This window comes from Nyctereutes procyonoides, unplaced genomic scaffold (genome assembly GCF_905146905.1).
Source record: "Nyctereutes procyonoides isolate TBG_1078 unplaced genomic scaffold, NYPRO_anot_genome, whole genome shotgun sequence".
Taxonomy (NCBI): Eukaryota; Metazoa; Chordata; class Mammalia; order Carnivora; family Canidae; genus Nyctereutes; species Nyctereutes procyonoides.
The window spans coordinates 14517864-14543701 of record NW_026575024.1 but is presented as its reverse complement, the minus strand read 5'-3'; the positions used below and the strand labels follow the sequence as shown (position 1 = coordinate 14543701).

The 25838-nt window shown below is 46.9% G+C and overlaps 1 protein-coding gene across 6 annotated transcripts; it reads left to right on the top strand.

Moving 5' to 3' along the window:
- The first annotated feature begins 14291 nt into the window (after positions 1-14291).
- CD40 (CD40 molecule) lies at positions 14292-25449 on the top strand. 6 transcript variants are annotated; one of them, XM_055343270.1, is made up of 9 exons: positions 14292-14372; positions 17412-17490; positions 17825-17950; positions 18212-18358; positions 18712-18805; positions 21378-21439; positions 23250-23336; positions 23500-23528; positions 24096-25448. In XM_055343270.1, exons 1-9 carry the CDS (start codon positions 14322-14324, stop codon positions 24231-24233), a joined length of 813 nt encoding a protein of 270 aa, XP_055199245.1. In that variant the 5' UTR covers positions 14292-14321; the 3' UTR covers positions 24234-25448. The 6 variants fall into 6 exon arrangements, with proteins under 6 accessions (XP_055199245.1, XP_055199235.1, XP_055199226.1 ...); XM_055343260.1 differs by having other exon boundaries at positions 24084-25448; XM_055343251.1 differs by having other exon boundaries at positions 23250-23348.
- Positions 25450-25838: the final 389 nt, after the last annotated feature.

The following is a 25838-nucleotide window of genomic DNA, read 5'->3' as shown; positions in this document are numbered from 1 at the left end:
TTGTTTCAATTATTATTCTAGATGGAACATATTTAGTTGTTTTTATTTCCAGAGACTTGTGAAATATATTTATGAAAGTGTTTAAAAAAGAATTATCTTTGATGCTGGTAAGTAAATTTTGTTTGTGCTACTCAGATCACCAGGGCAATCTGACTAATGCCTCCCTTCACTTGAAATTCTTAAAGGATACATCTCCAAATTTGCCTACATATATTGGGAGTATAGAAATAGAATATAAGTATAATAATCATAAAAATGGTTAAGGATGATATCAGAGAGTAGGGACAGGTCAGCCAAGTCTTGGGTCACTGTTTCCTGGTGATTCTGGATTCAGTGAGTCTGGAGGAGAACTTCAGAATATTAAAAAAACAACAACTCTCATCCCAGGTTTACAGACCCCTAGGCTTGGTGATTACAGAGATAACATACCTCAAAGTCATTTACCATGTTTCAGAGTCTCTCATAAATTACCCAAACTGAGAATGTTAAATCTCAGGACACTTTTGACTCAGGGTGTGACCCCGGGGTCCCCAGATCGAGTCCCACATCGGACTTCCTGCATGGAGCCTACTTCTCCCTCTGCCTGTGTCTCTGCCTCTCTCCCTCTCTGTGTCTCTCATGAATAAATAAATAAAATCTTTAAACAAAAAAAGAATGTTAAATCTCTTTTATGAGGGTTGGAACTGGATAACTGGCCAAGTCAGTAGAGACAGAATCTGAAGGACGAATGTTTCAAATTCAAAACTTAGTGATGTAAAGCAAGCATTTCATTCTTGTTCATCGTTTCTGGGAACCAGGAATTTGGAAGGGCTTGGTTGGGCAGTTCTGGCTCCCTCTTCATCAGACAGTGGCTGCCTCTGGAAAACAGGGGGCTGGAGCAGCTGGAGGCTGGCTGGACATCCTTCTCTCCTCACATGACTTCTCTGCATGGTCTAGTCTGGGCTTCCTTACAATACGGTGGCTTCAGAGCAGTTACGCTGCTTCTTGGAGTATGGAGTTCAGGGCCCTGGGAAACTGGCCGAAAGAATCAGGCCAGACCTGTATTCCCTTTTCTGACATAGCCGTGGAAGTCATATGCCTCACGAGGCTGGCCAGATTCAAGGCCCCCTCTCAATGGGAGGAATAGCAAGGGCTCACTGTGAGCAGAGCTTGTGGATGGGAGACAAAGCTGTGGCCACCTTTGGGGAATACAGTCTGCCATGGAGCTATCCCTCATTCCCATATCCAGTGCACCAGATCCTTCCCTCTAATGTTTCTCAAATTGGTCCCTCCTGACCAACCACCTAGTCCAAGCTATCATCACCCCTAGCTTGCACTACTTTGCTTGTCTCTAAACTAGGCTCCTTGCTTTCACCTTTTCTTCTCTCCAGTTCTTTTTCTTCTATAGCTAGAATATTTTTATGTAACGGATCTGGTTGTCTCTCCCCACGATTCTTGGGATAATGATAAAGCCACCCTGCCTTCAAGGCCGTGCGAGATCTGGAATTTTGCCATCCAGATGTATATTTTGCCAAGGTCCCCTTGCTTTCCAACATGCAGCCCCATTGGTGTCATTTCAGGCCCTACATTCACCACATTATTTCCACCTCAGGGCTTTTGTACCTCCCATTCCCTCTGCTTAAATACTCTACTAACCTTTTTCCTACATCTCCATCCTCCCTTCTCTGTCACCTCTTTAATTCATTCCTATTCATCCTTAAGATTGCAAAAATTAATAAAGGGAAACCTCAGCTATTGTGGAGTTGGGAAGCACTGAAGGGGAAGTTCTCACCCACAAACTTTCCTATGCAGCTTGTTTCACATTCCTGGGCAGGAAGAAGTTCACTTGGCTACCCCAGCAGGAGGAAGGAAGATTTTCTCTTCACCCAGCAACATCCTAGCCCATGAGAAACTTCACAACTCATCCAATGAGGAGCCATCACCAACCTGAGCTTTCTTTCAAGGGATTTTTGTTCAGAGCAGCCCCTTCTAATCTCCTCCTTTTTCTTCATACAGCAATGTTACTCTGCTTTGGGCTCCAGAATTGCCTGTGGTTTGCCATAGCTTGCATGTCTCAGATTGCAATTCCTCTGTGATTCCCAAATAAACTCATTTGGCTAGTAAAATAACTGGATGTTTTATGTTTAAGGTTAACAAGATTTTCCTTAAATCTGACTCTTTGTCCCTACTCAGAGTAGAAAGACAGTATAGCCTGGTAGCTAGGAGCACAGACCATGGATTCAGACTACTTGGTTACAAATTCTAGCTCTACGATTTATTCACAGTATGATTTCGGGCTTGTCATCTAACCTCTCTGTGCCTCAATTTTCTTCTCTGTAAAACAGTAAGAGGACCTCTGAAAGGATTATTGTGAATGTTGCTGAGTTAACATCTGTAAAACACTTAGAACACTTAGTGCCTACCATGTACTGCACAGTAAGCATTAGCAAGCTGGTAGTGGTTTGTCATCCTGATGCACGGCTCTTATAGGAATATGTACTTCTGTCTTGAAATTACTCTTCCAATCAGAGGTCAGTGAATAGGATATGAGGGGAATCTTGGGGGTATCTCTTAATCTGTGGCTTTGGACTCATAGCTGAGGATAAAGGGGTCCTAAATATTAAGCAGGAGGCTTTAACCCAGGGTTCATGAACTTGGATGGGAAGAACCTACCTCCTTATTCTCATTTACCTCTAACTGAAATGAAGCATTTCCTTCCATTATGAGTGTAAGCAACAAACGGTGGTATTAGTAGAGCCTGTTACATTGTCTCCAATAGAAATCACAGATATTTCCTATCATATTACAGTTATTGCAGATGTCTTGAATTATCATTTGCACTCATCACTACTTTGAAATTATGGAAATCTTAGACTTGCCACTAGATCTTATTATGTAATCCATTAACAAAGAAGCACATACAGCGCTATGGTGCACATTTGTCTTTTTAACATTTTGATGACTGTATTTCAATATAATTGGTTTTCTTTGTATCTCTATTAATCATATTTTATGCATTCACAAATGTTTTCCTAAGAAGGGTCTAAAGACCTCTCCATATGTTCAGGGGACTCCACAAGACATACACAAGCACACACACACACACACCAAACACATTCACACTCAAACACAAGAATCCTGCTCTAAAGAAAGTAGTTAATGCCTGGGATGAGAAACTCTCCTTAGGGCATACTAAGAGGTGAATGCTTTCTTTGAATCAGTCACTCTCCGAGGAATATACATATATATACATAAATGCTTGTAAATATATATATAATATATAATATATATATATATATATATATATATATACACACTCTTACTTAATCCAACACCCTAAGAGGTAGGCATTATTACTGTCAACATTATATAGGCAAGAAAATTGAAACTCAGAGAGGTTGGATAAATTACCTAAGGTCACATAGCAGTATTCTAGTGGTAGAGTTTGTACTTTTAGTGCCAGTATCCTGCTTCCATAGAAATCTAGTCCTTCCACTGTCCTGCAAAGTAATTATCCCATTCCTCCACTTTGCAGATGTGGAAACTGAATCTCAAAAAGTGTAAGTTATTTTTCCCACAGCTAAGCAACAGAGTCAGGATTCAAACCCACGTCTGCCAGGCTCCAGAGCCCACGTGTCCCATTGTGCCCTGCAGAGTTAATTAAAGGTGCTGTGGAAATGCAGCTTTGGAGAGTTGATGGTTTATCGGATATATGACTCAGGAGGACCTTTTCATGCCATCCGTCAGGATTAGACGGTTTGGAAAGAAATGACTGCTTTTACTGCTCTTACTGTGGGGTTACAGAGCAGTGCGGGGCGCATCTTCGTGGATGTGAAATACACACTGGCATTTGGGAAACTCCATTAGCCACTATTGTCTAGAGAGAGAGTTAAAGGGGAAGCAGGAGATGTAAGAATACACAAGTAGGAAGTTCTGTATCGGGCTTACACTGAAACGGAAAGCACTATTATTTTGAAACCATTAAAGATGAAGTTGGTAAGGATCAAAGTGGTCTTGTGACCTGTAAATCTAATGAAGTGAAAATGAGGTAATGGTATGTTTTATAACCATTGAGGGTCTGAGAAGCTGGAAATTATCTCAGCATGAATAGTATAAGGGAACAGGGAACAATGGAAGCCATCTAGAAAAGGATCTTTATTCAGCTTTATTTATAGCAGGTATTCGTCTTGTCTTTCAACACAGGGACTGCAAAGGAGCTTGTTTTACCTTGCTGGATGTATGAAAATACATACATAGCATACTCACAGTCCCTGCTGCTTCCTGCCATAGAACCCAGCATGTACAAAGGAGGGAAAGGTGGAGGGTGCCGCGAAGGGGGTCCCGACTAGCTGGCGCTGGGAGATGGGGTAGCAGGCAAGGGGGGGTGGAGAAGAAAAGAAGAGAGTCTTCTCATAGTTGCCCAACCCCTATTCTCTAGACCTGAGCTGTCTGACTAGCTGTGTGTGACTATTCACATTTATTAGGAGTAAATGAAAGAAAAAGTCCACTTCCTTGGTTGCAATAATCATATTCCAAGTGCTTAATTGGCACATGTAGTTTCGCTAGTGGTTCTTACGTTGGATGCAGATATAGTGTTTCCATCATCACAGAAAGTTCTGTTGGACAGCATTGATAAATACTCAATTCCTTCTCTAAGTCTAGGGGTATTCAAATTCCAGAACAGGTGGAACCCGATGACTGTGACATCTCTGGCCCATGGGAAGACAGAAGATGAGAGTCTTCTGAAATGGCACATGAGTCCCACCTTCCTATGTGACCTTAGGTGAGCTACTTGTACTCTCTAGGATGCATTTTTTCTTATATTTCTAGTAGTAATGATTTTTTAAAAAGATTTTATTTATTTTTTCATGAAAGGGGCAAAGAGAGGCGGAGACATAGGCAGAGGGAGAAACAGGCTCCCTGCAGGGAGCCCGATGTGGGACTTGATCCCGGAACTCCAGGATCACGCCCTGAGCTGAAGGCAGACGCTCAGCTACTGAGCCACCCAGGCATCCTTCTAGTATTAATGATTAATATAATTTTCTACTGATTATTTTGAGGAAATGATATACTTAATTTAATCCTTGTAATAACCATGTGAATTTTACAGAGAAGGATTCAGAGATCAGGAATCTACTCAAGGCCACAGTCAAGAGCAGAACCAGGTTTTTGACCCAGACCTCTGACTTCAGAGGTCACATTCCTATTCATCAAGCTATACCACCTCCATTGCTGGTTCCTCATCTGCAAACCAAGGGGTCTTAGTTGAAGTCTTGCAGAAACAGAAACTGAGACAAGGATTTGAGTGCAAGGAGTTAATTTGGAAGATGACCCAAGTGCAAGTGCAGTTAATTTGGAGTGGGGAAGTGAAACCAGGAGGGAAGGAAGCCATCTCAGGGTGGGTTCATATGCTGGTTACATCATGGACAACTGAGGATTAATCTTAATGGGGGAGATAGTGTAGAACACACACCTCTGAGTTATGCCGCCTAAGGGAGGAGGGAACTGGGGTGTTCACTCACCAGCTCTTTGTCTGTCAATAGTAGAAGGCTGCTCCCAGGGACATTCCCCCAGGCACTTCTGTCCTGGACCCCTCAAGAGCTAAATATGTTCTTGTGGCCCAAAAAGGCCTTTCAGGAGAAGATCACAGGTGCTTGAAGGAGGGATGGAAGAGTGAATATGGAGGGCATTAAAGTGGGGTACCAGCAAGATGTTACCTATGGGATTGTACTAAGTGCTCTTTTTGTTCTAACAAACTAATGGCTAGTGGTTCTTGGTTAGGTATTTTACATCATAAAATTTAAAATTTTAAAGATTAGCAGTCTTCCAGAGCATGGTTATGGGGAGAACCTGGAGGTACAATTAGACATCTGAGCTGATATTCAAGGTGTGTGACATAGTGAAGAGTTAATATCGAAACCACACAAAGAACTCTAGTTAGGGCTGGGACTTGCCTGGTTCAAAACTATAACCCTACAATGTGTCATGTAGTGGTTGCTCGATGAATAATTGTTGCATGAATACATGGAAGAATTAAATTGATAGGGAAAAGATATTTGGTAAAACAATGGGCAAAGGATATCTACAGTTAGTTCATGAAAGAGGAAATCCAGATGGTTAATAAACATCTGATAGGATGCTTAATTTCACTAATAATTAAGAAAATATAAATTAAAGCCCATGGGCTCTCATCACCCATTAGCTGTCAGATATTAAAATGAATGATAACATCTAGTGATAGAATGAAAAGACCTCTTCATACATGTGAATTTCCCAAGTGTTTTGTAAATACTGTTCTCATTCACAATATACATACCTACAAATTCCACTTCTAGAAATCTATTCTATAGAAATAGAAGCACAAATGCCTAAGCATATGGGTACAAGTACATGTCACAGTATGCTGCGCAGTGGTAAAACCTGGATGCTGCCTAGTCATATGTCAACAGAAGAACAATTGAATCAGTTGTGACAAGCCCATATCATGGAATATTACACAGTAATTAAAAAAGAAATGTCAGATCTGTGTCTGCTAACCTGGAATGATTTCCACAATAGAGATATTTAGAAAAAAAATAGATATACACAGAAGTGGAAATAATACATATGATATGTTACGAAAAAACATAGAACAGGAAATCTAGGATATCCTCAGGAAAGAAAAATCTGAAGGTACATATGGACAAGGACAACAAGGTGATATGTACAAATAAAGTGTTCGTTTAATTTTGGAATGGGACCATGGCTAAATTTTTTTATCTGTTTTAAAGTATCTGTTTCATACATATATCTTGAGCAGGAAAGGGAAAGGTTTGATTACTCATTGGGGTTTGGTTATATGGAAAGATGTAGAACTGTATCTTTTGATTCTGATTCCCAAATTTTATTTTATTTTTCCCCATTAATCCATTGAGAAGAGGTTGCCCTGAGGTTTCCTCAGGGTTTGGGATTCCCTCTCTCTCTCTCTCTCTGTCTCTCTCTCTCTCTCTTTTTCTTAAAAAGATTTTATTTATCTATTTCAGAGAGAGACAGAGAGAGAGAGAGAGAGAGAGAGAGAGACTATGAGCAAGGAGGAAGGGCAGAGGGAGAAGCAGACTCCCCACCGAGTAAGGAGCCCAACATGGGCCTCAATCCCAGGACCCCAGGATCATGACTGAGCTAAAGGCAGACACTCAACCAACTGAGCCACCCAGGAAACCAGAGTTTGGCATTCTTAAGGCGCTCAGGCTTTTGACTTTTGAGGATATTTCTCCTATACTATTGGGCCAAGAAAGTATCTGCTTTCTTTAGTTCTGGGGCTCTGCTGTATGCCCAAAATTAGGAGGAGGAGGGGAAAGGAGAGAAAGGCTACCCTGCACAGAGAACTATAACTAGTGTTAATATTGTGATGGAACATTGCAGTACAAGAGGATTACTTTGGATGTTTAGCATATGAGTACCCCTCCTATTTGCTGGGAATGGTGGTAGGGCAGGACCCACCAGGGGCCAGGAAGGCACAGATAGTTATTCTTACCCCTGGCAGCCAGAATATGGAGTATAAACCAAGCATGGCGATTCTGATATCCCTTCCCAAGATGTTGAACCTGGAGGGAATGACGCTCACATTCAGAGTCACTTATTGAGGGGATCCCTGGGTGGCTCAGCGGTTTGGCGCCTGCCTTTGGCCAGGCGTGATCCTGGAGTCCCAGGATTGAGTCCCACGTCAGGCTCCTAGCATGGAGCCTGCTTCTCCTTCCTCCTGTGTCTCTGCCTCTCTCTCTCCCTCTCTCTACCATAAAGAAAGAAAGAAAGAATGAAAGAAAGAAAGAAAGAAAGAAAGAAAGAAAGAAAGAAAAAGAAATCTTAAAAAAATAAAACATGCCCTCCTTCAGCAGGGTCTTTCTTTGAAAACAAAACAAAACAAAAACAAAAACAGAGTCACTTATTGATTATATTAGTTATCTACTGCTGTGTAAGAAATTACCCTAAAACTTAGTGATTTGAAATAACAAAACATTTAGGAGCCCATAAAACTGCAGTCAAGGTGTCAGCTAGGCTTCACTTAACTGAGGCTTAACTGGAGCTGGAGGGTCCGTTCCTCTTACATGGCTAATGGCCAGAAGCTTCAGATGCTTGCCATGTGAGTTTCTCTCTCTCTTTTTAATATTTTATTTACTTATTCATGAGAGACACAGAAAGAGAGTCAGAGACACACAAAGAGGGAGGAGAAACAGGCTCCATGCAAGGAACCTGATGCGGGACTCAATCCTGGGGAATTGGGGATCATACCCTGAGCCAAAGGCAAACAAACGCTCAACCACTGAACCACCCAGGCATCCCATTGTGAGCCTCTCCATAGATTGCCTGAGTATTCTCCTGACAGGATGGCTGGCTTCCCCAGTGGGCCTGACAAGAGAAGGAAGAAGAGAGGAGGAAGAGGGAGAGGGGGAGGGAAGCACGGAAGAGGGAAGGTGAGGGAGAGAGACAATATTCTACAAAGCACATAGGCCACATAAAATCTCAGTTTTATGACCTAATCTTGGAAGTGACATGCTGTCACTTCTTCTGGATTCTGTTGGTTATGCAGACCAACCCTGGCACAGTGAGGGAGAAGACTACAGAAAGATGTAAAGACCAGGAGGTTGGGGTCACTGGGGGCCGGCCATCTTGGAGGTTGGCTAAGACAGAGCTGGTTTGTAAGACTTGTTCTGTAGCAGAGTCTTGATTATGTCCCATCTCCCATGGTTGCTACTGCCGAGTTTGGTCCTTCAGCATTCCCATCAGTTCTATGAGCCACCTGACACCCTCCAACAATGTTCTCTTCTACCTAAGTTCACCAGCTCTGTCTTCTCTTGCTTGCCATGATGATCTTGACTAGAACAGGTGCTGTGAGAGAGGACAGCAGTGGGGAAGGTGGGTTGCATCACAGGAACTCCCTGTAGATAAGGTTATCAGAGAAGGCCTCTCTGTGGTGGTGCCATTTGCCTTGAGACATGAATGGTGAGGAAGAGTCAGCTGATGAAGGATGGGGGCGGGGTGCCTTTCAGGCAGAGGGAACAGCACAGACAAAGGCTCTGAGATGGGAACTGAGAGGCCTGGGTGACTGAGGTGTAGTCAGCAAGTGAGTGAATGGAGGGAGTGGTCAGCAGAAACCATATCATGCAAGATCTTGAGGCCATGGTAAAGAATTTGGATCCCTCCCCCAACTAAGCCATCTCATATTCCAGACATCAGAGCCTGAGAAGGCTGAGGACTAGACCTGAGGTCTAGGAATCAGGATCAGCCAAATCAGTAGGTGTCTTTCACCAGATAAAGAATGTCCATACCTTGTAAACTCACCCATCTATTTTGCTGGCTCTTGGGTTTTAATTTATGGTTGGGTTCTTTTCTAAACTTCTTAGTTTTCTTTGATAAATCCCACCCCGACTATGCTGAGCTGAAAGAAGAAATTTTGCAGTTGGGCCTGGGATTTTTAGCTAGAGAGACTGGTCATCTGGTGGAGATGAGGAACTCCCCAGTATGAAAATGAGCAAGTAGGGGATCCCTGGGTGGCGCAGCGGTTTGGCGCCTGCCTTTGGCCCAGGGCGCGATCCTGGAGACCCGGGATTGAATCCCACGTCGGGCTCCCGGTGCATGGAGCCTGCTTCTCCCTCTGCCTGTGTCTCTGCCTCTCTCTCTCTCTCTCTCTCTCTCTCTCTCTCTGTGTGTGTGTGTGTGACTATCATAAATAAATAAATTTAAAAAAACTTTAAAAAAAAAAGAAAATGAGCAAGTAGATCCTGATGGATCCCTTGCAGTCTCATTACTTTATAATCCCACATTCATTCAACAACTTGCTTGGCCTTCAGCATGTGCCTGGGTTCTGTGTGGACATTAGGCTACTAAGATCTTCCTCCCCAAGAATCAAGTTAGGTATGAATGATGGCCCAACATAAGGATTACTGAGTGGGAACTCCTTATTACTTAGGAATTGGTACTATGTCCCACAGCCCAAAGCAAATAGGCCCTGTGTACCCTGCATTCTAAATGGAGCCAGATGCTCTCCCTGCAAGGTTTACTGAAGAGGGCAGAACTGCCCTCTACTTCCTTGCTAAAAGCTCACTTTCCTCCTCCTTGATCAATTATAATACTGGAGAGGGAGGAGTTCTTTGGTTTTATTGAGGAGTATAGTGTTTATGGTGAAAGATAATTCCCTTCTCTCCCCTCTATAGTTGGTAGTCTTTTCTGGAGATTGAAGGGTGATGACAAGAAGAGGATGCTGGGATATTGTTCCCCAATGGGGGTCTACTTGGCAGTAGACTTGCTGATGTTCCCCCATGCCTGTCTGTGTAAGGGAAAAGAGACGTGGAGAGAGGAGTCACTGTGGAGTAGCTGGCCAGTATGTGTGAGCTTCTCTGAGTCAAGGAGACCCTGCAGTAGTTAGCTAAGCTCTTTGGCATTCCACCCAACCAGGCTGATTGCTGAGCAACAGGGTCCCACCAGAGGCAGAAGCCGAGGTGGTAGGGCAGGGTAGGGAAGCTCAGGCCTGAACTGGATGGCCACCGTCAGAAAACTGTGCAGTAGAGAAACCCACAAGAAATATACTCATGAGGTGCATGAGAAACCATTTATGAACACTTGCCACTCCAGGTTAGTCAGGAAAGCAGGTTCAACCAACAGAGAGGGGGCTATTGCAGAGCTATTCTCACTCCTTCCTCCCAATTTCAATAAGAGGGAGGGTACAGGGGCATGTTTCCTAACCAGGCTATGCTCCCCTCCCCCACCGTTTATTCAAAAAGGCAGGATCCTGGCTCAAGTCAACCCTTGGATGAATAAGGGAGAAGACAAAATGAGATTTAAATTGAGTTTGAGAATAAAGCTTTCAAGGATGGAGGTTTAAAAACAGAAAGTGATCCAAAAGTAATACAATCTGCCCAAGATGTCATTAAGGGATGGAACAGAGAAATTCAACACAGCATGCTGAAGGTAGAGATTAGGGGGGAAAGCTTCATTATTATGCCCCATCGAGTTGCGTTGCCTCAGTAAACTGGTTCCATAAGTAAACAGAATAATTGAAATACAGTGTGGTAGGGCTGGAGTCTTGCTTAGGCAAGCAGCTGCAGGATTCTGAGAGGGTATGGGGAGGTATGTGTGCACATTCCAGGGTAGCTAGCTGTTGCAGCGGGGTTTCCAGAGAAGGGGCACCTGAGCTGAGCCTTGAAAGATAAGATGGGGTTGATCTGAAGAAAGCAGAGCAGAGAAGGGCTTTCTTTCAGAGGTGATAGCACAGTCTGGAGCAGAAAGGTGAAGGCAGGAGGACAGTTAGAGATGCAGCTCAGTGAGCCTATGGCCTTAAGACCCCATGAGCTTAAGGAGCAAGGGCTCTGTGGAGTTGCTTCAGACCTAACAGCAACACAATGGAGTTTGCATATTAGAATCATCTGCTCACCAGATTCTGGCTGTGCTATGGACTTGACCTCCAGGCCTGTTTCTTAGCTATCCAAGTGGCCCTGTGACCCCCACACTGCTGAAAAGGCCATTTCCTATTATTCCAAAATCCTAGATCTCCACTCTTTGGAATGTCCTTTGCCCTATTCCTGTCATTGAGCCCACTCTCCCCATAAATCATCTTTTCTCTTTCCTCTTCCAGAATACTCTGCTCAGCCCAGGAAAATTCTATGGCTTCTTTTGGCCTGTCGCCGCCAGCACATGTCTTCTTTGGATATGCGTATACTAAAATATCTTCCTTTATCTTATCTGGTCTTCGCCCCATGGGGCAACCCGAAGGCTACTATTTATTCTTTCACACATTAATTTAAGCTGCTTTAATTGCGACTATGATACGTTTTATATAATATAATTAATGTTTTAATTCTGTGTACTGGCTTCCCAAGGCAGTTTTGTGAAGGGCCCAATTTTGGAATCAAGCAAATAAAGAATAAGTAATGGCTGAAGTTATTATAGTAACGCCCTCCCCCCTCCCAAAGGAATTAAAACTGTGCTTGCTTTTTGAAATCAGTTAAAAGGGAAAAGATAGTTTAATGTTCTCTACATTCCAAGCATGATTGGGTGGCTTTTGTGAAGTGCTCTGGACTCTGATTTCAAGTGTTCCTGGCTTATTGGCATCTGACCATCAGCTTGAGGTGCGTCGTGACTACCAACCAGCTTTGCACTTCCTCTCCCCACATCCTTCCTGATGGAGGTTGTGCTGGGAATGAGAAGTTACTGAACCCGCTTACTCTTTTATTCATTCAGGAAATGTGTATTGGTGTCCTGTTAGATGCCCAGAACTGGGATGTATTCAGTCCTGTCCTCAAGATGCTCACAGTCCAATGAGGCCAGACAGATGGAGTTCTAGTCCAGCATAACAATGCTGCAGGAACACAGGGGAGGGGCTAAGGTGGAGCGACTATCTGTATTTCCGGGAGTTAACAGGAAGCTTAACTGAAGAGGAAGCAAAATTTAAGCTGGTTCCAGGAAGGAGAGGGAAAGAAGGAAACAGCAAGACACAGTAAGAAGGAAAGATTGTTTGGGGCACCTGAGTGGCTCAGTGGTTGAGTGTCTGTCTTTGATTCAGGTCATGATCCTGGAGTCCTGAGATCGAATCCCACATCAGGCTCTCCGCAAGGAGCCTGCTTCTCTCTCTACCTACATCTCTGCCTCTCTCTCTGGGTCTTTCATGAAAAAATAAATAAAATCTTAAAGAAAAAAAAAGGAGGGCAGCCCCGGTGGCGCAGCGGTTTAGCACCACCTGCAGCCCGGGGTGTGATCCTGGAGACCCAGGATCGAGTCCTGCATCAGGCTTCCTGCACGGAGCCTGCTTCTCCCTCTGCCTGTGTCTCTGCCTCTCTCTTCCCTCTCTCTGAATGAATAAATAAATAAATCTTTAAGAAAAAAAAGGAGAAAAGATTGTTTGAAAATGGGGAGGAGAGTATAGAGGAAGCCAGTGGTGGGAAGACATGGCGGGGAGTGAACTTGGAGAGACAGGTGGGGATAGAGTGGAGGAGGGCTTGCTGTGCCCTGAGAAAGAGTCTGGACCATCCTGAGGATGGGGGAACCCAAAGCTGTTTTTCAGCAGGGAAGTGTCCTCATCAGATCAGATCTGGCGTTTGCAAAGAGAACTGACCAGGACGAACAATGAGAGGGGGGGAGGAGTGGGGGAGGGTTAGTTGAGAGTTGCCTGGCTCTTGGTAGGGCCTCAACAGGGGCCTAGTGAATGAGTGAGACCAATGGGACAGCCTAGGTGAGAGATGATGAGCCTCTGAATGAGTAGCAGATGTGTTGGAAAGGAGGATGCCCTTTGTGGCTGAACCAGGAGGGTGGGGTTAGCAGCCCGTTCCTCTCCCATCCTCCCTGATCTATGCAGCTGGCCTTTTGGCCTGGTCCAGAAATGCAGAACTTGGAAGGTCATCATCACCCCAACACCTGTCTAGTTCAAGTTCCTTAGGTTCCATCGGGGGCAACTGAGGCTCAACAAAACTCAATCCATCAGAGGAAGAGCCTAGAATAGAATTCAGGGGTTTGGTGCCACTGAATAGAGTGCTAACACTGGTTGAAGAACCGCTTAGAAGCCAGAACCCAGGAAATGTAGGCACAGGGGTGTGGGGATTGCTGCAGAATGAGAGGGTCCTGAGTCCCCTGAGATTCTCGTGGGTCCTACGATCCCACGAAAGGTTGATGTACTACTACTCTAAGGGCCTCTCTCCAGGCGCCGGTCGGGAATGGGATGGAATAGACTCTGATGGGGATGCATAGATGCATGGATGGATGGATGGATGGATGCGGAGGCTGGGACGCGGTGCCCCCTTGAGGGAATTTCCTTTGAAAGAGCGAAATTTTAAGCTGGGAAACTAACTCTTTTCCTTGAAATGTCACCCGAGCCCCAGAGGTGGCCTTCCCGTTTGCAGGGATGGAGGGAACTTCCTCAGGCCTCTCCATCCGCGGTGGGGACACTTTCGGTTCTGCCGGAATTCCCGGAGGCTGCGGGGAAGAACCGTGGGGGTGGTCCCTGGGGCATCTTCCCAGCACGTGGGGATCTCTAGTCTATCCCTTAGCCTTCCGGGAAGACTGCTAGCTCTCTGTCCTCTTCAGCGTGGCCTCTGAGCCCCAGGGGCGAGGAGGAAGTGCTCTTCCTGGGCCCACGCGCCCTCCCCTGCGCCTAAAGCGCGTCCCTAAACTCCCGGGACAGTTAGACTCCCGGGAATGTTCAGGGGAACTCCCGGCGCTAAGGGTCTCCAGGAGCTCCGCCCTGCCCAACGAAGCCGGCCTCGGTTGGTCCCCGAAGACCCCGCCCATCTCCTGGGCGGGGCGGGCGGGGGCTGGGGCTGGGGAGTTACTAGAGACGTCCCCGCGCCCCTACTCAGCCGCCTGCTATTCACCTCGCCATGGTTCTCCTGCCTCTGCGCTGTCTCTTCTGGGGCTCCTTGTTGACCACCGTGAGTTGAGCTTCTGCTCCGACCTGAAAGGGGATTCGGGGACTTGAGAGGGGTAAATGGGAAGAGAAGCAACATTTCGGGATGGGACCTTCCCAGTTGATTTTGGGGGGACAGAAGCGTGGGTAGAAGTTGGGTAAGGTACCTCGGGTCCCGACTGGACCAGGTAGGCTGCTTCTGTCTCCTTCCAGGTTGGGGTCCCAGGTAGCCTACAGAGGGCGCGAACTGGGGGCACTGCAAGAAATGTGCATCTCCGGCGTGGATGGGGTTGGGATTTGGGGAGCCTCAAGCCTTTATTTGGTCAAAAGACTGAAGTCTGGGTTTGCCTCAGAGGCTGGCCGCCTGGAAGACTGGTGAGGGGTTTCAGAGGCGAGAAGGGAGGCCGGACAAGGGAAGAGGCGGGTCTGGCCGGTTTCCTGTTCCTTTTCGTTGTGGACAGATGCTAGCCTCTTGTGAGTGGTTATCATAGTCTGGCCATCTGGGGCTGCCTTCTTCCAGAGCATCTTGTGGGAACAAGCGTGGGTGCTTCTTTAAGAAGGCAAGGAACTTTGAACTCTCCCACCCCTACCCCACAATCCTGGGTGATCCAACCTAGGAGGAATACCCAAGGCTGTGTCGCTGCCTCATTGAATTTAAGATGACATAGAGGACCCCTGGGGGTGGTGGTGGTGAAGAGTTAGTGGGACCCAAGAAAGGGTTAGGAGACCAGCAGGGGTTTCTCCAGGTACCAGAAAGTCTCAGTTATGCCCAACCAAGCATGTCTCCGGGATTTTCAGAAGCCCACACTTGACTCACTTTTTGTTTAAGTGTATTTTTGTAGTTCCTCATTCTGGAGGCTGGGAATTCCCCAAGTACCTGCCCCTCTCATCCCAGCCCCTCTGCCCCCCCCCCCACTGGTTTTAAGGGCTGTAGTTTCTGGCACTGAAGGCTGAGTAGGAAAGACCCTTGGAGGGGTTGGGGAGGGGAGTCAGCAGCAAGGGAAAAGAGTCAGTGGGGAAGCTGCTTTGCTCCCAGAGCTTTCATTTTCACTCTAAGCCATGGTTCTTACTTAGGGAAAAAGGAGGCAGGAAGAAGGTGGAGCTGGAGAGAGGAGGAGGAGGAGGAGTCTTGTAGGAGGGATTGATTGGAGGAAGAGCCAGGGGAGGTAAGGTGAAGGGTGATCTGGGCTTCTCATGAGCATACTGCCAACTTTGGCTCCAGGTAGACTGGGTGGTGACAACAATGGCAAGGGCTACTTTTGAGAGCTTCCCGTGTGTCAGGCTCTCAGCAAAACGCTTTACATGCATGCATTCTTGGTCTGATTTTTTCAACTCCTCCATTATACAGATAAGCAAACTGAGGCTCAGAGAGAGGAAATAACTTGCCAAAGTTCTCATAGTTAGGTGGAACCTGGATATAAGTCTACCTCTGCCTGATTCCAGAGCCTGCCTCTGGGAGCCTTGGTCCTGAGATGTTTTGTGTCAGAAAGACTGGAGCTATGGAGCAGGAACTGAGGGTTGACTAACCTTCAGAGAAGGAGCTGTATTTCTCATGGGTTTTAAAATGGCACAGAGGACTCCTGTTGCACTGGGAGTCTGGTGGGAAAGTCCATAGGGTTGCAGGAAGAAGCAACAGACCTTTATATTTCCCTCCCCATTTGGAGTAAGGTGATTCTAAGTAGTTTTCTCACCCAGGCTGAATGAGAGCCACCAATTAGGCAGAATCCAGAGTGTTAGTCATCCCAGCAGATATTTGCTACATATTTATGGTAATTGAAATTACTATTTAATGAGCCTCTACTATGGGCTAGCTTCTGTGCTAGGCTGCATACATGTATTCATTCCTATTTTCACAACCTTATCCATGGAGTGGTCAATACTCCCATTTGAGAGATATGGAAACTGAGGCTATGAGAAACAAAATAACTAGTAAGTGTTACAAAGGCAAGATCGGAGCCTTAAGCGCTTTGACTTTCAAGCCTATGTTCTTTTTCACTGGCTGTCCCCAAAGTGTGGCATGATTTTAGGGAACACGTGGATATAGAACTAAACAACAAAAATTCACTTTATACTTTTATTAAAATCCTTCTCATTTTTTTCAAGGAGGAAGTCTCTGGAGCTAGAATAGAGTTAAAACCTCTCCAGCACTTGCTAATCCTCCTTTCTAAACAAAAACCAAGAGCAAGCTTGGAGAAGAGGCCTGTCAGCAAGCAGAGCAACCAGCTGGGTTTTAATAACATTGCTGTGCTTCTGAAGTTGAATTTATTTTTAGGGTTACCTTTTATTTATGAGAAGTGATACTGGCTCTTCTCTCATGGCAATGATATAAGGTTTACATTTAAAATCAATGTCCTTAAATTAATGAGAAGTAATTAATAGCATGGCTGATAACTGGACGGAATAAAAATAGTACAGTCAAGACCTAAGTTGATGGAGATGGGGGAGTATTGAGACCGGAGTTCTCATCGGATTCTATTCCTGTGTGGCTGTGGGCAAGTGCCTCAGCCTCCCTGGACCTTCAGCTTACCATTTGTAAAGCAAAAGCAATGGGTTTTATCTTGCCAGCTTCACAGTCCTGACATTTCGTCAGGGAGGCATTGGATGATCAGATGACGAGGGTTTGGAGAGGGGAAAGGGGTGGGGAGCAAAAGAATAGAAGGAAGCGGCCAAATACTAAATATAGCCCCAGCCAGAACTAGGACTAGCTGAAGCCAGACAGCCTCAGGACTCCAGGGGAGGTATGGGAGCCTTCATGTGCTTCTGGGTCTTTGGGAGGAGGAAAGACTCAGGAGTCAAGCCAAAAGGCAGATCTGTTTAGTTCAGAGAATATTGTGATGTTCCAGCGCAATCGCTTTGTAAAATGCCAGATGGATCCTCTGGGTGCTTTTATAATCACATCAGTTGGCAGTTTAGTTAAAAACAAACACACAAAGTAATATGCAGGCTCCATTTTTTCTGCTTTGGACTTCACTTCAGTTCTAACCTCTGTCCTGGCTGATTTCCTGCCTTAGAGGCTGCAGCAGAGATTTCAAGATCCCCTCAAATCACCCAATTCTGTTTTTAGGTCTACCCAGAACCACGCACTGCATGCAGAGAAAAGCAATACCTAGTAGACAGTCAGTGCTGTAATATGTGCCCACCAGGTGAGCTGCTAAACCCTTGGCCCCAGAATGCGACCCTTCTTAGTTTGCTGGCAGAGGCAGACTCCAAGTGTCTGCTGTCAACTCGAGTCTTAAATGACTCCTGCGAGTCTTCCCATCCCTGCCCTGCTGTCAGAATGTTCTGGGTTCCCTCTCTGCCTACCCAGGACCAGGGTTCCAATCTCTCCCATGAACCCCAACAGACTATGGAGTCTGGAAGGGTCCGAGAAAGTCATATTTGAACCCCTTCGCCCTAAAACCCCAGTCTGTTCAGTTTTTGGTAAGTGTCTGACTCATTGAGCTGGCGGGAGCCATCTCATTTCCCAATGTTTTGCAGGAGAGAAACTGGTGAATGACTGCCTACATACCATTGACACGGAATGCACTCGTTGCCAAACAGGCGAATTTCTAGACACTTGGAACGCAGAGAGACACTGTCACCAGCACAAATACTGCGACCCCAGTGCGTGGGCTGCTGGGGAAGGGGTGAGCGGGAGCTAGGCTGATAGTCTAGCTCATTCCTGACAATGCAGCCTTAGCTTTTTTTTTCTAGTCAAGGTCGATTCTGATTGGCTGCAGTCTGTGTTGTATTGGTTGTTAAACAGTTTGATTCCCACCCATACTTGGAAGAGGGTCTAAGGAAATAAAAGCAGGATGTGTGAGGAGCAGATCCCCCGAGGATGACTGGTAAGGGGTCCTCATCCTTCTTGCCATCTCTACTCAGACCTAGGGCTCCATGTCGAGAAGGAGGGCACGTCAGAAACAGACACCACTTGTACATGTGATGAAGGTCTGCATTGTACCAACGCTGCCTGTGAGAGCTGCACCATGCACAGCCTGTGCCCCCCTGGCCTGGGAGTCAAACAGATCGGTATGTGGCCTGTCTGGGAATCAGCTCCTCAGGCAGGAGAAAGGAGCTGAGGCTCCAGGTGAGGGGGTGGGCCGTGGGCACTCAGCCTTGGAGGCGGAGGGACCCACCTGCATTGGTATATCTGCTTGGTGAGCAGGAAATGGAACCTTTCTCATCCTGCCTCCAGCCCTGGGTATCTGCCTTGGGAGGGCAGTGGGAGGAGGCTTCCTAGAGACTGCAGTGGTCAGGGAAGTTGTGTGCTGGGGGACAGCCAGTGACATAGGCAGTTCTTCCTGCCCTGCCTATCCACTAGTTCCCCTGAGAGCCGGACAGGTGGTCCACTGTGATGACGAATGCCACCTCCTCCCTTCCAGCTACAGGGGTTTCTGATACCATCTGCGATCCCTGCCCCATCGGCTTCTTCTCCAATGTGTCTTCTGCTTTGGAAAAGTGTCACCCTTGGACAAGGTACAAATATTCATTCCTTGTGTTTCTTGCCATAAGAGGGATGTGAGACTACTTCCATTCTATCTGGCCACCTGTCCTTTAGGCCCTGCTCCCCATGTCCACACGCTTGTGCACTCATAGAACTTCTAAAGTATCCCCGTGGCTGACGAAAAGGCCATTTTTCAGCTTTTTTTTTTTTTTTTTGGCCTGGTGTGTCTCTGGTGGTAACAGATGCTGCTGATCTCTCAATCTTCATGAAACTCCCTTCTTGGGGGCACCACGGCACCTATCTTGCTTTCCTTCTACCCCTCCTCTGCTTCTCCAACCTGGTTTCCTTGGCCTTTGTTCTAGGCTCTACTCTCCAATCACTTTGCCCACCTCCTCTGAGCATCTCGTCTGTATCCATGGTTCCCAAATAACATCTCGATCTGTGTCCCAGGTCCCAGACAATCACATGCCACCACCGAGGGTCCACCTCCATGCAGGTGATCCACAGGCACCAAATGGGCTCACTTGCCCACCCCTCTCACCCTGTGGGAAGACAGTCCCATGGGTCTGGGCACTTGTCCCATGGTCCCTCCCAAAGCAGTCACCAGATCTTGTCTATCTAGTCTTCCAGATGTTTTGGGATCCCATCTCATTATCTTCACGGTCATCACTGTGGTCTGGATGTGCTTTCACCTCCTCACCGGCCTCCCTGGCTCTGCTCTCTCTCTGTACCCTCTTGCCAAAGTGAGTTTTCTACAGTGTATTTTGGATCACGGCACTCCCTATTTAAAATGCTTCATGGCTCTCTGTGCCTTGAGGACGAAACCCAGACTCCTTTGCACGGGCCCCAACCTTCCAGCTCCACTTCCTGACTGCTTTCCGCATGCTACTTTGTAATCCCCTCAACACTGTCTGTTCTCTTGCATCAAACTCTCCTGTCTGGAATACCCTTAAACACATGCCTAATTAACTGTTTACACTTAATTCTTAAAAAATGGGTAAGACAGGCTCATGGGATACAAGGCACAAAAGGGCCTATGGTGATAAGTCTCCTTTCACTCTGTTCCTCAGCCACTCGGTCCTCCCTGGAGGCAGCTACTGTTCCTTGTGTGTCCTTCCAGAGATTCTATGTACAAACAAATAAACACACATACACATGCAGACACATGTATTTTCCACACAAATACTAGTATTCCATATATACTTTATTATTTGTTTCCTTCTGCCTTGCTCCAGTAGACTGCAAATTCCTTTAGTGTAGAGAGTTGGCTTTTTTTTTCCTTCCAATGATGCATTCCTTATGCCCAGAACAATGCCCAATGCACAGTGGGTGCTCAATAAATCTTTACTGATAAATGTTGAATGATAACCCGGGGGCATCTTGGTTAGTAGAATCAGAGCTCTGGGTTCCAGCCTCAGAACAGCTTAGAAAGGACGTGACTCTACAATAAGTGTGTGACCCTCTGGGCCTTGGTGCCCTCATTTGGAAAATGCGAATGACTTTCATCTCACAAGGCATGAAGAAAAGACACATAGGAATGTCTGTTAGATGCCTAAGCACTGGTATGTATGTGCTTTCTTTGAAGCTTTTCAGCTTTTTTCCCACTTTAGAAGTAAATTTCTTGGTGATGTTCTCTTCTATCTACTTCTCCTGGGACCATGTCTTGATCATCCCATATCGAGATGCCTGCAAGGGCCTCCTGGCTGTCCACTTTTCCATAATTTCTCCTGTGAGCTCTCTGGCCCCCTGAGTGCTGTCACTGGGTAGTCATCTGGTTGGATGCTGATGCCACTTACCAGTTGAATCGGGTTGAAACCTTCATGGCTGATTACCAGTGCTCTAGTTCTAAAGCCCAATTTTGCGTAGTTCCCTAACCTCATCTGGCATGTTCCCCACCCCCCATCACCGAATCCTTCAAATCACGTTGTCTTGCTTTAGCCAGAATGTGCTGCTGGTCTAAATTTACATCCTTCAGGGCCACTCAGATCTTGCTTCCACTAGGGCAGGCTTTCTGGACAACCCTTAACCCACAGGTTCTCAATGGAGCGATTCTTCTTTCCGGGGCACATCTGGCAATATATGGAGATATTTTGGTTGTCACAACTGGGGAGGGGCTGCTACTGGCATCTTGAGGGTAGAGGCCAGTCATGTTGCTAAGCATCCTACGAGAGCACAGGATAGCCCTGCAATAGAGAGAGATGTGGCCCCAAATGTCAGTAGGGCTGAGACTGAGAAGCCCTGCCTTAGGACTGAACTCATTACACCTCTATTCCAGCTATTGTGGGCTTTGTCTCCCCTTCTTTGAATGAGTCCCAGTTCACTTTAGCCTATGTGACAAAGCATGGCACTCATTAGAGACTCTCCAACTGATTATTCCTCCTTTAAGATGTTTTTTCTCTGCACTCATGAATTCCATGCGAACAGAGTCTGTGTCATTCCCATAATAATCAGCATAGGAGGTTGCATACCATCCATGCTCAGTGAACCTGAACTTGTTGGTTTTGACGGTCTCCCTCGGGTTGGAAATCTTGTGGTTGGGGAAATTTAATTTCTCTTTCTTTCTGTTCCTCATGTGTGTGTGTGCGCACATCTGTCTGTGCACAGCTGTGAAACCAAAGGCCTGGTGAAGGTTCAGGCGGGAACTAACAAGACTGATGTTATCTGTGGTGAGTCTTGGGGAATGGGCCCTGGCAGCAGGCCCGGGAGGCAGGGAACTGAAAGGGAACACTGGTGGTGAAAGACGGAGAGCAGGTGACATGAGAGGAGGAGGCAGCTTTTTGGGGTTGAGGTATCCCAGCTTTGCCTGGGCCAGTCACCTCCTTACTCTGAGCCTCAGTTTCTTCATCTGTGAAATGAGATGATAACAGCAGCTCCCTTAGCAGCTTGGGATAAGTGCCTGGCATGCCTCTTGTACTTTGGACGTGTTCTGTCAATGATCTGCTGCCACCATGCATCTCAAGCACCAATGTGGTGTGACATTGTTCCTCTCGGGGCCTCGGTTTTGATTTTACAATGAGGAGGTTGACCTACAGCACAATCACAGACTCAAGGACGGGCAGGTCATGTTAATGAGTTGAAAAGTCACAGCTAAGACAGAGACACTCTGTTTTTTTCCCCTTGGCAGGGCTGGGGCTGGAGTGAGGTGAGTGAGACACTTGCCTTGGACCCAGTATTTAAGGAGGTGCCAGGAAAATGCAGTCATCAAGATAAATAACATTTAATACATGTTTTTAAAAAATCAAAGCTAATGTAAAAAAAAGTCCATAATGAACAAAATATCAAAATTTACAAAACAAACAAACAAACAAACCCTTGATCCAGCCCCACCTCACTTGCCTCAGCTTAATCCCAGCCCTGGTTCCAATAAAACTTTACTTAAAAAAACAGGCAGTCAAGGATGCCTGGGTGGTTCAATCAGTTAAACGTCCAACTCCTGATTTCGGCTCAGGCTATGATCTCAATTTTGGCTCAGGTCATGATCTCAGGGTCATGAGATTGAGCCTGTGTGGGGCTCCCCACTCAGTGGGGAGTCTGCTTGAGATTCTCTCCCTCTCCCTCTGCCCCTCCCCCACTCGTGCTATCTCTCTCTCTATCTCTCCCTCTCAAATAAATATATAACTCTTAGAAAAGGCAGCCGAGGGCAGCCCCGGTGGCACAGCAGTTTAGCACCACCTGCAGCCCAGGGTGTGATCCTGGAGACCCGGGATCGAGTCCCATATCGGGTTCCCCGCATGGAGCCTGCTTCTCCCTCTGCCTATGTCTCTGCCTCTCTCTCTCTGTGTCTCTATGAATAAATAAATAAAATCTTTAAAAAAAAAGAAAGAAAAGGCAGCCGACATGTGGGCCATAGTTTGTTGATATGATTTTTCAAAACATGACATTAAAATATTATCAATATTACTATATTGATTACTGAGTTTTTTTGTTGTCCCCTTAGATTTTGTCCCAAGATGAATGCTTCACTTGCCTTCCCCTAGTCCCTGGTCTTTCCTTCATATTTCCATTTAGGACAGAGTCTTAGGCCTAAGAAACACTTTACTTTCCCCCCCATTCCTCTGTAACAAATGCTGATGGACCTCAGCATTAGGCACAGAGTAGGGAGGGATGGGGCATGCGGTGAGCTGGTGGAGACAGCTGCCACTCCTCAGTTCTGGCGAGGGGTGCCAGGTGGGGCTACCGGCCCACTGTCTCTGGATCTTTCAAAACTTCTTAGAGAAACCAGATATCTTGGTATTAAATATGCAATCCCCTAACTTTAAAAAGTTGACAAATATTTCAAGAATTATTTTTTAATGTGCTGGTTACACTAAACACATCTGGCCTCATTTTTGCCAGGGCCACCTGTTTGAATCCCCTGATTTTAGATAAGTTCAGGCATGGAAGGATTTTAGAGTATAGCCAGGTGCAGCAGCTTTGGGCATGGGGGCAGGGGCTGCTGCTGATGGGGAGCCATCATTGAAGTCTTGATTTCTCCAGGTCCCCAGCCTCGGATAAGAGCCCTAGTGGTGATCCCCATCATGATGGGGATCCTGCTTGTTGTCCTGTTGGTGTCTGCCTGCATCCGTGAGTCCCCAGGTGGGGAGACAATGAGGGAAGGAGGGAGGGAGGAGATGGTACTGTAGAACTGGGCACCTGTTTCCTGATTTGGCTTCACCAACTGCCCAACCCATCTTGTTTTTCCTCTCTCTCTCTCTCTCTCTCTCTCTCTCTCTCTCTGTCTCTCTAGGAAAGGTGGTCAAGAAGCCAGAGAATAAGGTAGGTTAGCTCTGGGAAACAGCTCAGGGTTTTGGCAAACTGGAAAGAAAGCCTGACTCATTGTTGCCTCTATAGCAGTACAACTGATTCAGAATCTGCCCCTGTGGCCAGTGGGGAGGCAGCAGAATTAGCTACTTTCACTCCCAGTGCTGGGCTGCAGGGCTTTTCCCCTTCACCCCTTTGCACCACCAACCTACATTCATCTCCAGAGTTAGTCTCCCCATGGGGCAGCCCTGGCACCGTTGGCAAAATCTGATGTTTCCTGGCATTTAATACATGGGGAACCATGTCTCTGGGGGCGTTGGTGCCAGGTCACTGGGTGGGGGCTGGAGGGGCAGCTCCTTGGATCCACTGACTTCCACTCTGGAAGCTTCTCTATGCTCTCTGTGTGGCCAGCAGGGGGCAGGAGGCACCCATTGAATCAGCACCCACCCTCCCTTTGGGAAAGGGGAAGGGGGCTTGTGTTTGGGGGAGGGGTCTCCTAAGGGAAAGGCTACTCAGAGGTGTTGGGGGGGTGGGGGAGGGTTGGCTACCTCACACCTTGGCTGCCCTAAGGTTATGTGTCAGGACCCTGTGGAGGACTTGGAGGAATTTCCTATGCCCCCGCACTCCATTGCTCCGGTGCAAGAGACCTTACATGGGTGCCAGCCGGTCACCCAGGAGGACGGCAAAGAGAGCCGCATCTCCGTGCAGGAGAGAGTGTGAGGCAGCGTGTGCCCAGGAGTGTGACAGCGTGGGAGAGTGGGCGCGTGGCTGGAGAGCCTGGAGCTGCTGGAGGGGCATGAAGGGGCGGTGCTCCCCTGCCTGCACCCCTGTGCTGCAGAAACAGAGAACCTTCCACCCCACCCCTGGAGCCCATTCCACCTCCCAACTTGCTTTTAAAGATGGAGATGAAACTTTTGGGGGGCCAGATAGTAATATCCACCAACCCAGCATTTCAGGGCCCTGAGGTGTATATCACGGTGGTTTCTACGAGCCCAGGAAGACACACGAAGAGCCATTGTGGCATTGTTTGTGACAGTGGACAACTGGAGGCCACTTAGCTGTTCAGCAGCAGGGGACTGGCTAAATAAAATTGTAATATATTTATACAACAGGATCTCAGAAACACTGTCGTGAAAAAAAAAAGCAGGTTGCAGAATGATGGGTATGGAAAAATTTTTTTTAAAGCATCTGCCCCCAAACAATATGATGTGTGTAAACATAACACACTAAGGGATATGTAGATATGACAAGTGTTCTGGAAGGATACACAGGAAACGCACAGCTTCAAGAGTTGTAATATCTGGGTTGGGGGAGAAGCATTGGGGAAGGGTTAAAAGAAGGTCTGACTTTTTTCCCCCAAAAGGAAAGTGAGTCCATTTAATGCTTATATAATTAAAAAGTCATCAAACATGTATAAAGGAAAGTCGGGGTGGAAATGCTGAGTGACATGAGCTGTTTCACTTGCTGTCAGGCTCACAGAATTAGGGCACTTGCTGAGGATAATAAGAACGTCCCCAGGCTGCTGCCCTTCTGGGGCGGTTTCCATGTGTGCTCACATTTGGCATTGTGTTTGGAAAACGCTCTCCTCATTTTATTCATGTTCATAAAAAAAACAGCCTTGAGGGCAGGCAGGGCCCACATCCCTCTTTAACAGAGGTGAAAATGGGAGCCCAGAGAGGTAAAGGGACTTGCCTGTGGTCACACAGCAATTCTCAGTGGTGCCACTCAAAGCTCACCACTCTCGGTCCTATGCTGCTTCTTCCAGATTTTCCTGCTCTCTGGAGCCTACATCTGTAGCTCCTTCCTGGGGAGGTCCTGGGCCTCCCACTTCCTTCTGACCTCCCAACTGCTACAGAAGCTGCCTGCTTCTTGGTCAGATGGTGCCCCCTTCCCCCCAGCAGTATCTTAGGATAAAAATAAACCATCCTGTTCTCTTTTCCTGCTGTGCCAACTGAGGGGGAGCCTAGCCAGGAGGAGCAGCAGATGGAGTGGGAGCAGAGGGGAAGGGAGAGGAGGGGAGGGGAGGGGAGGGGAGGGGAGGGGAGGGGAGGGGAGGTTATAGGACAAGGAGAGGGAAGAGCCACACAAAGCTCCTGGACAAAAATTCATGGTGAGGATGAGACCAGGTTGGTTCAGCCCAGGGAATCTCAACCTTTACCCCAGCAAGAAGCTGCCTTGGATTCCCCCGTTATGTCCTGCTGGCTGGAAGGTGAGGGTGGAGAGGGCTTGTCCTGGATGGAGACTGGGGGCAGCTGAGAGCCAAGAGAAGGGCACCTGGCTTGGCAGACATCCCAGAAGAGCTTTAAGAACCATTTGGATGAACCA

Coding starts and splice junctions, on each gene's coding strand:
- CD40 (XM_055343244.1), top strand. CDS start 14,322: ATGGTTCTCCTGCCTCTGCGCTGTCTCTTCTGGGGCTCCTTGTTGACC. Junction 17,951..18,211: donor GCACAAATACTGCGACCCCA/GTGCGTGGGCTG, acceptor ATCTCTACTCAG/ACCTAGGGCTCCATGTCGAG. Junction 23,349..23,499: donor CTGCATCCGTGAGTCCCCAG/GTGGGGAGACAA, acceptor CTGTCTCTCTAG/GAAAGGTGGTCAAGAAGCCA.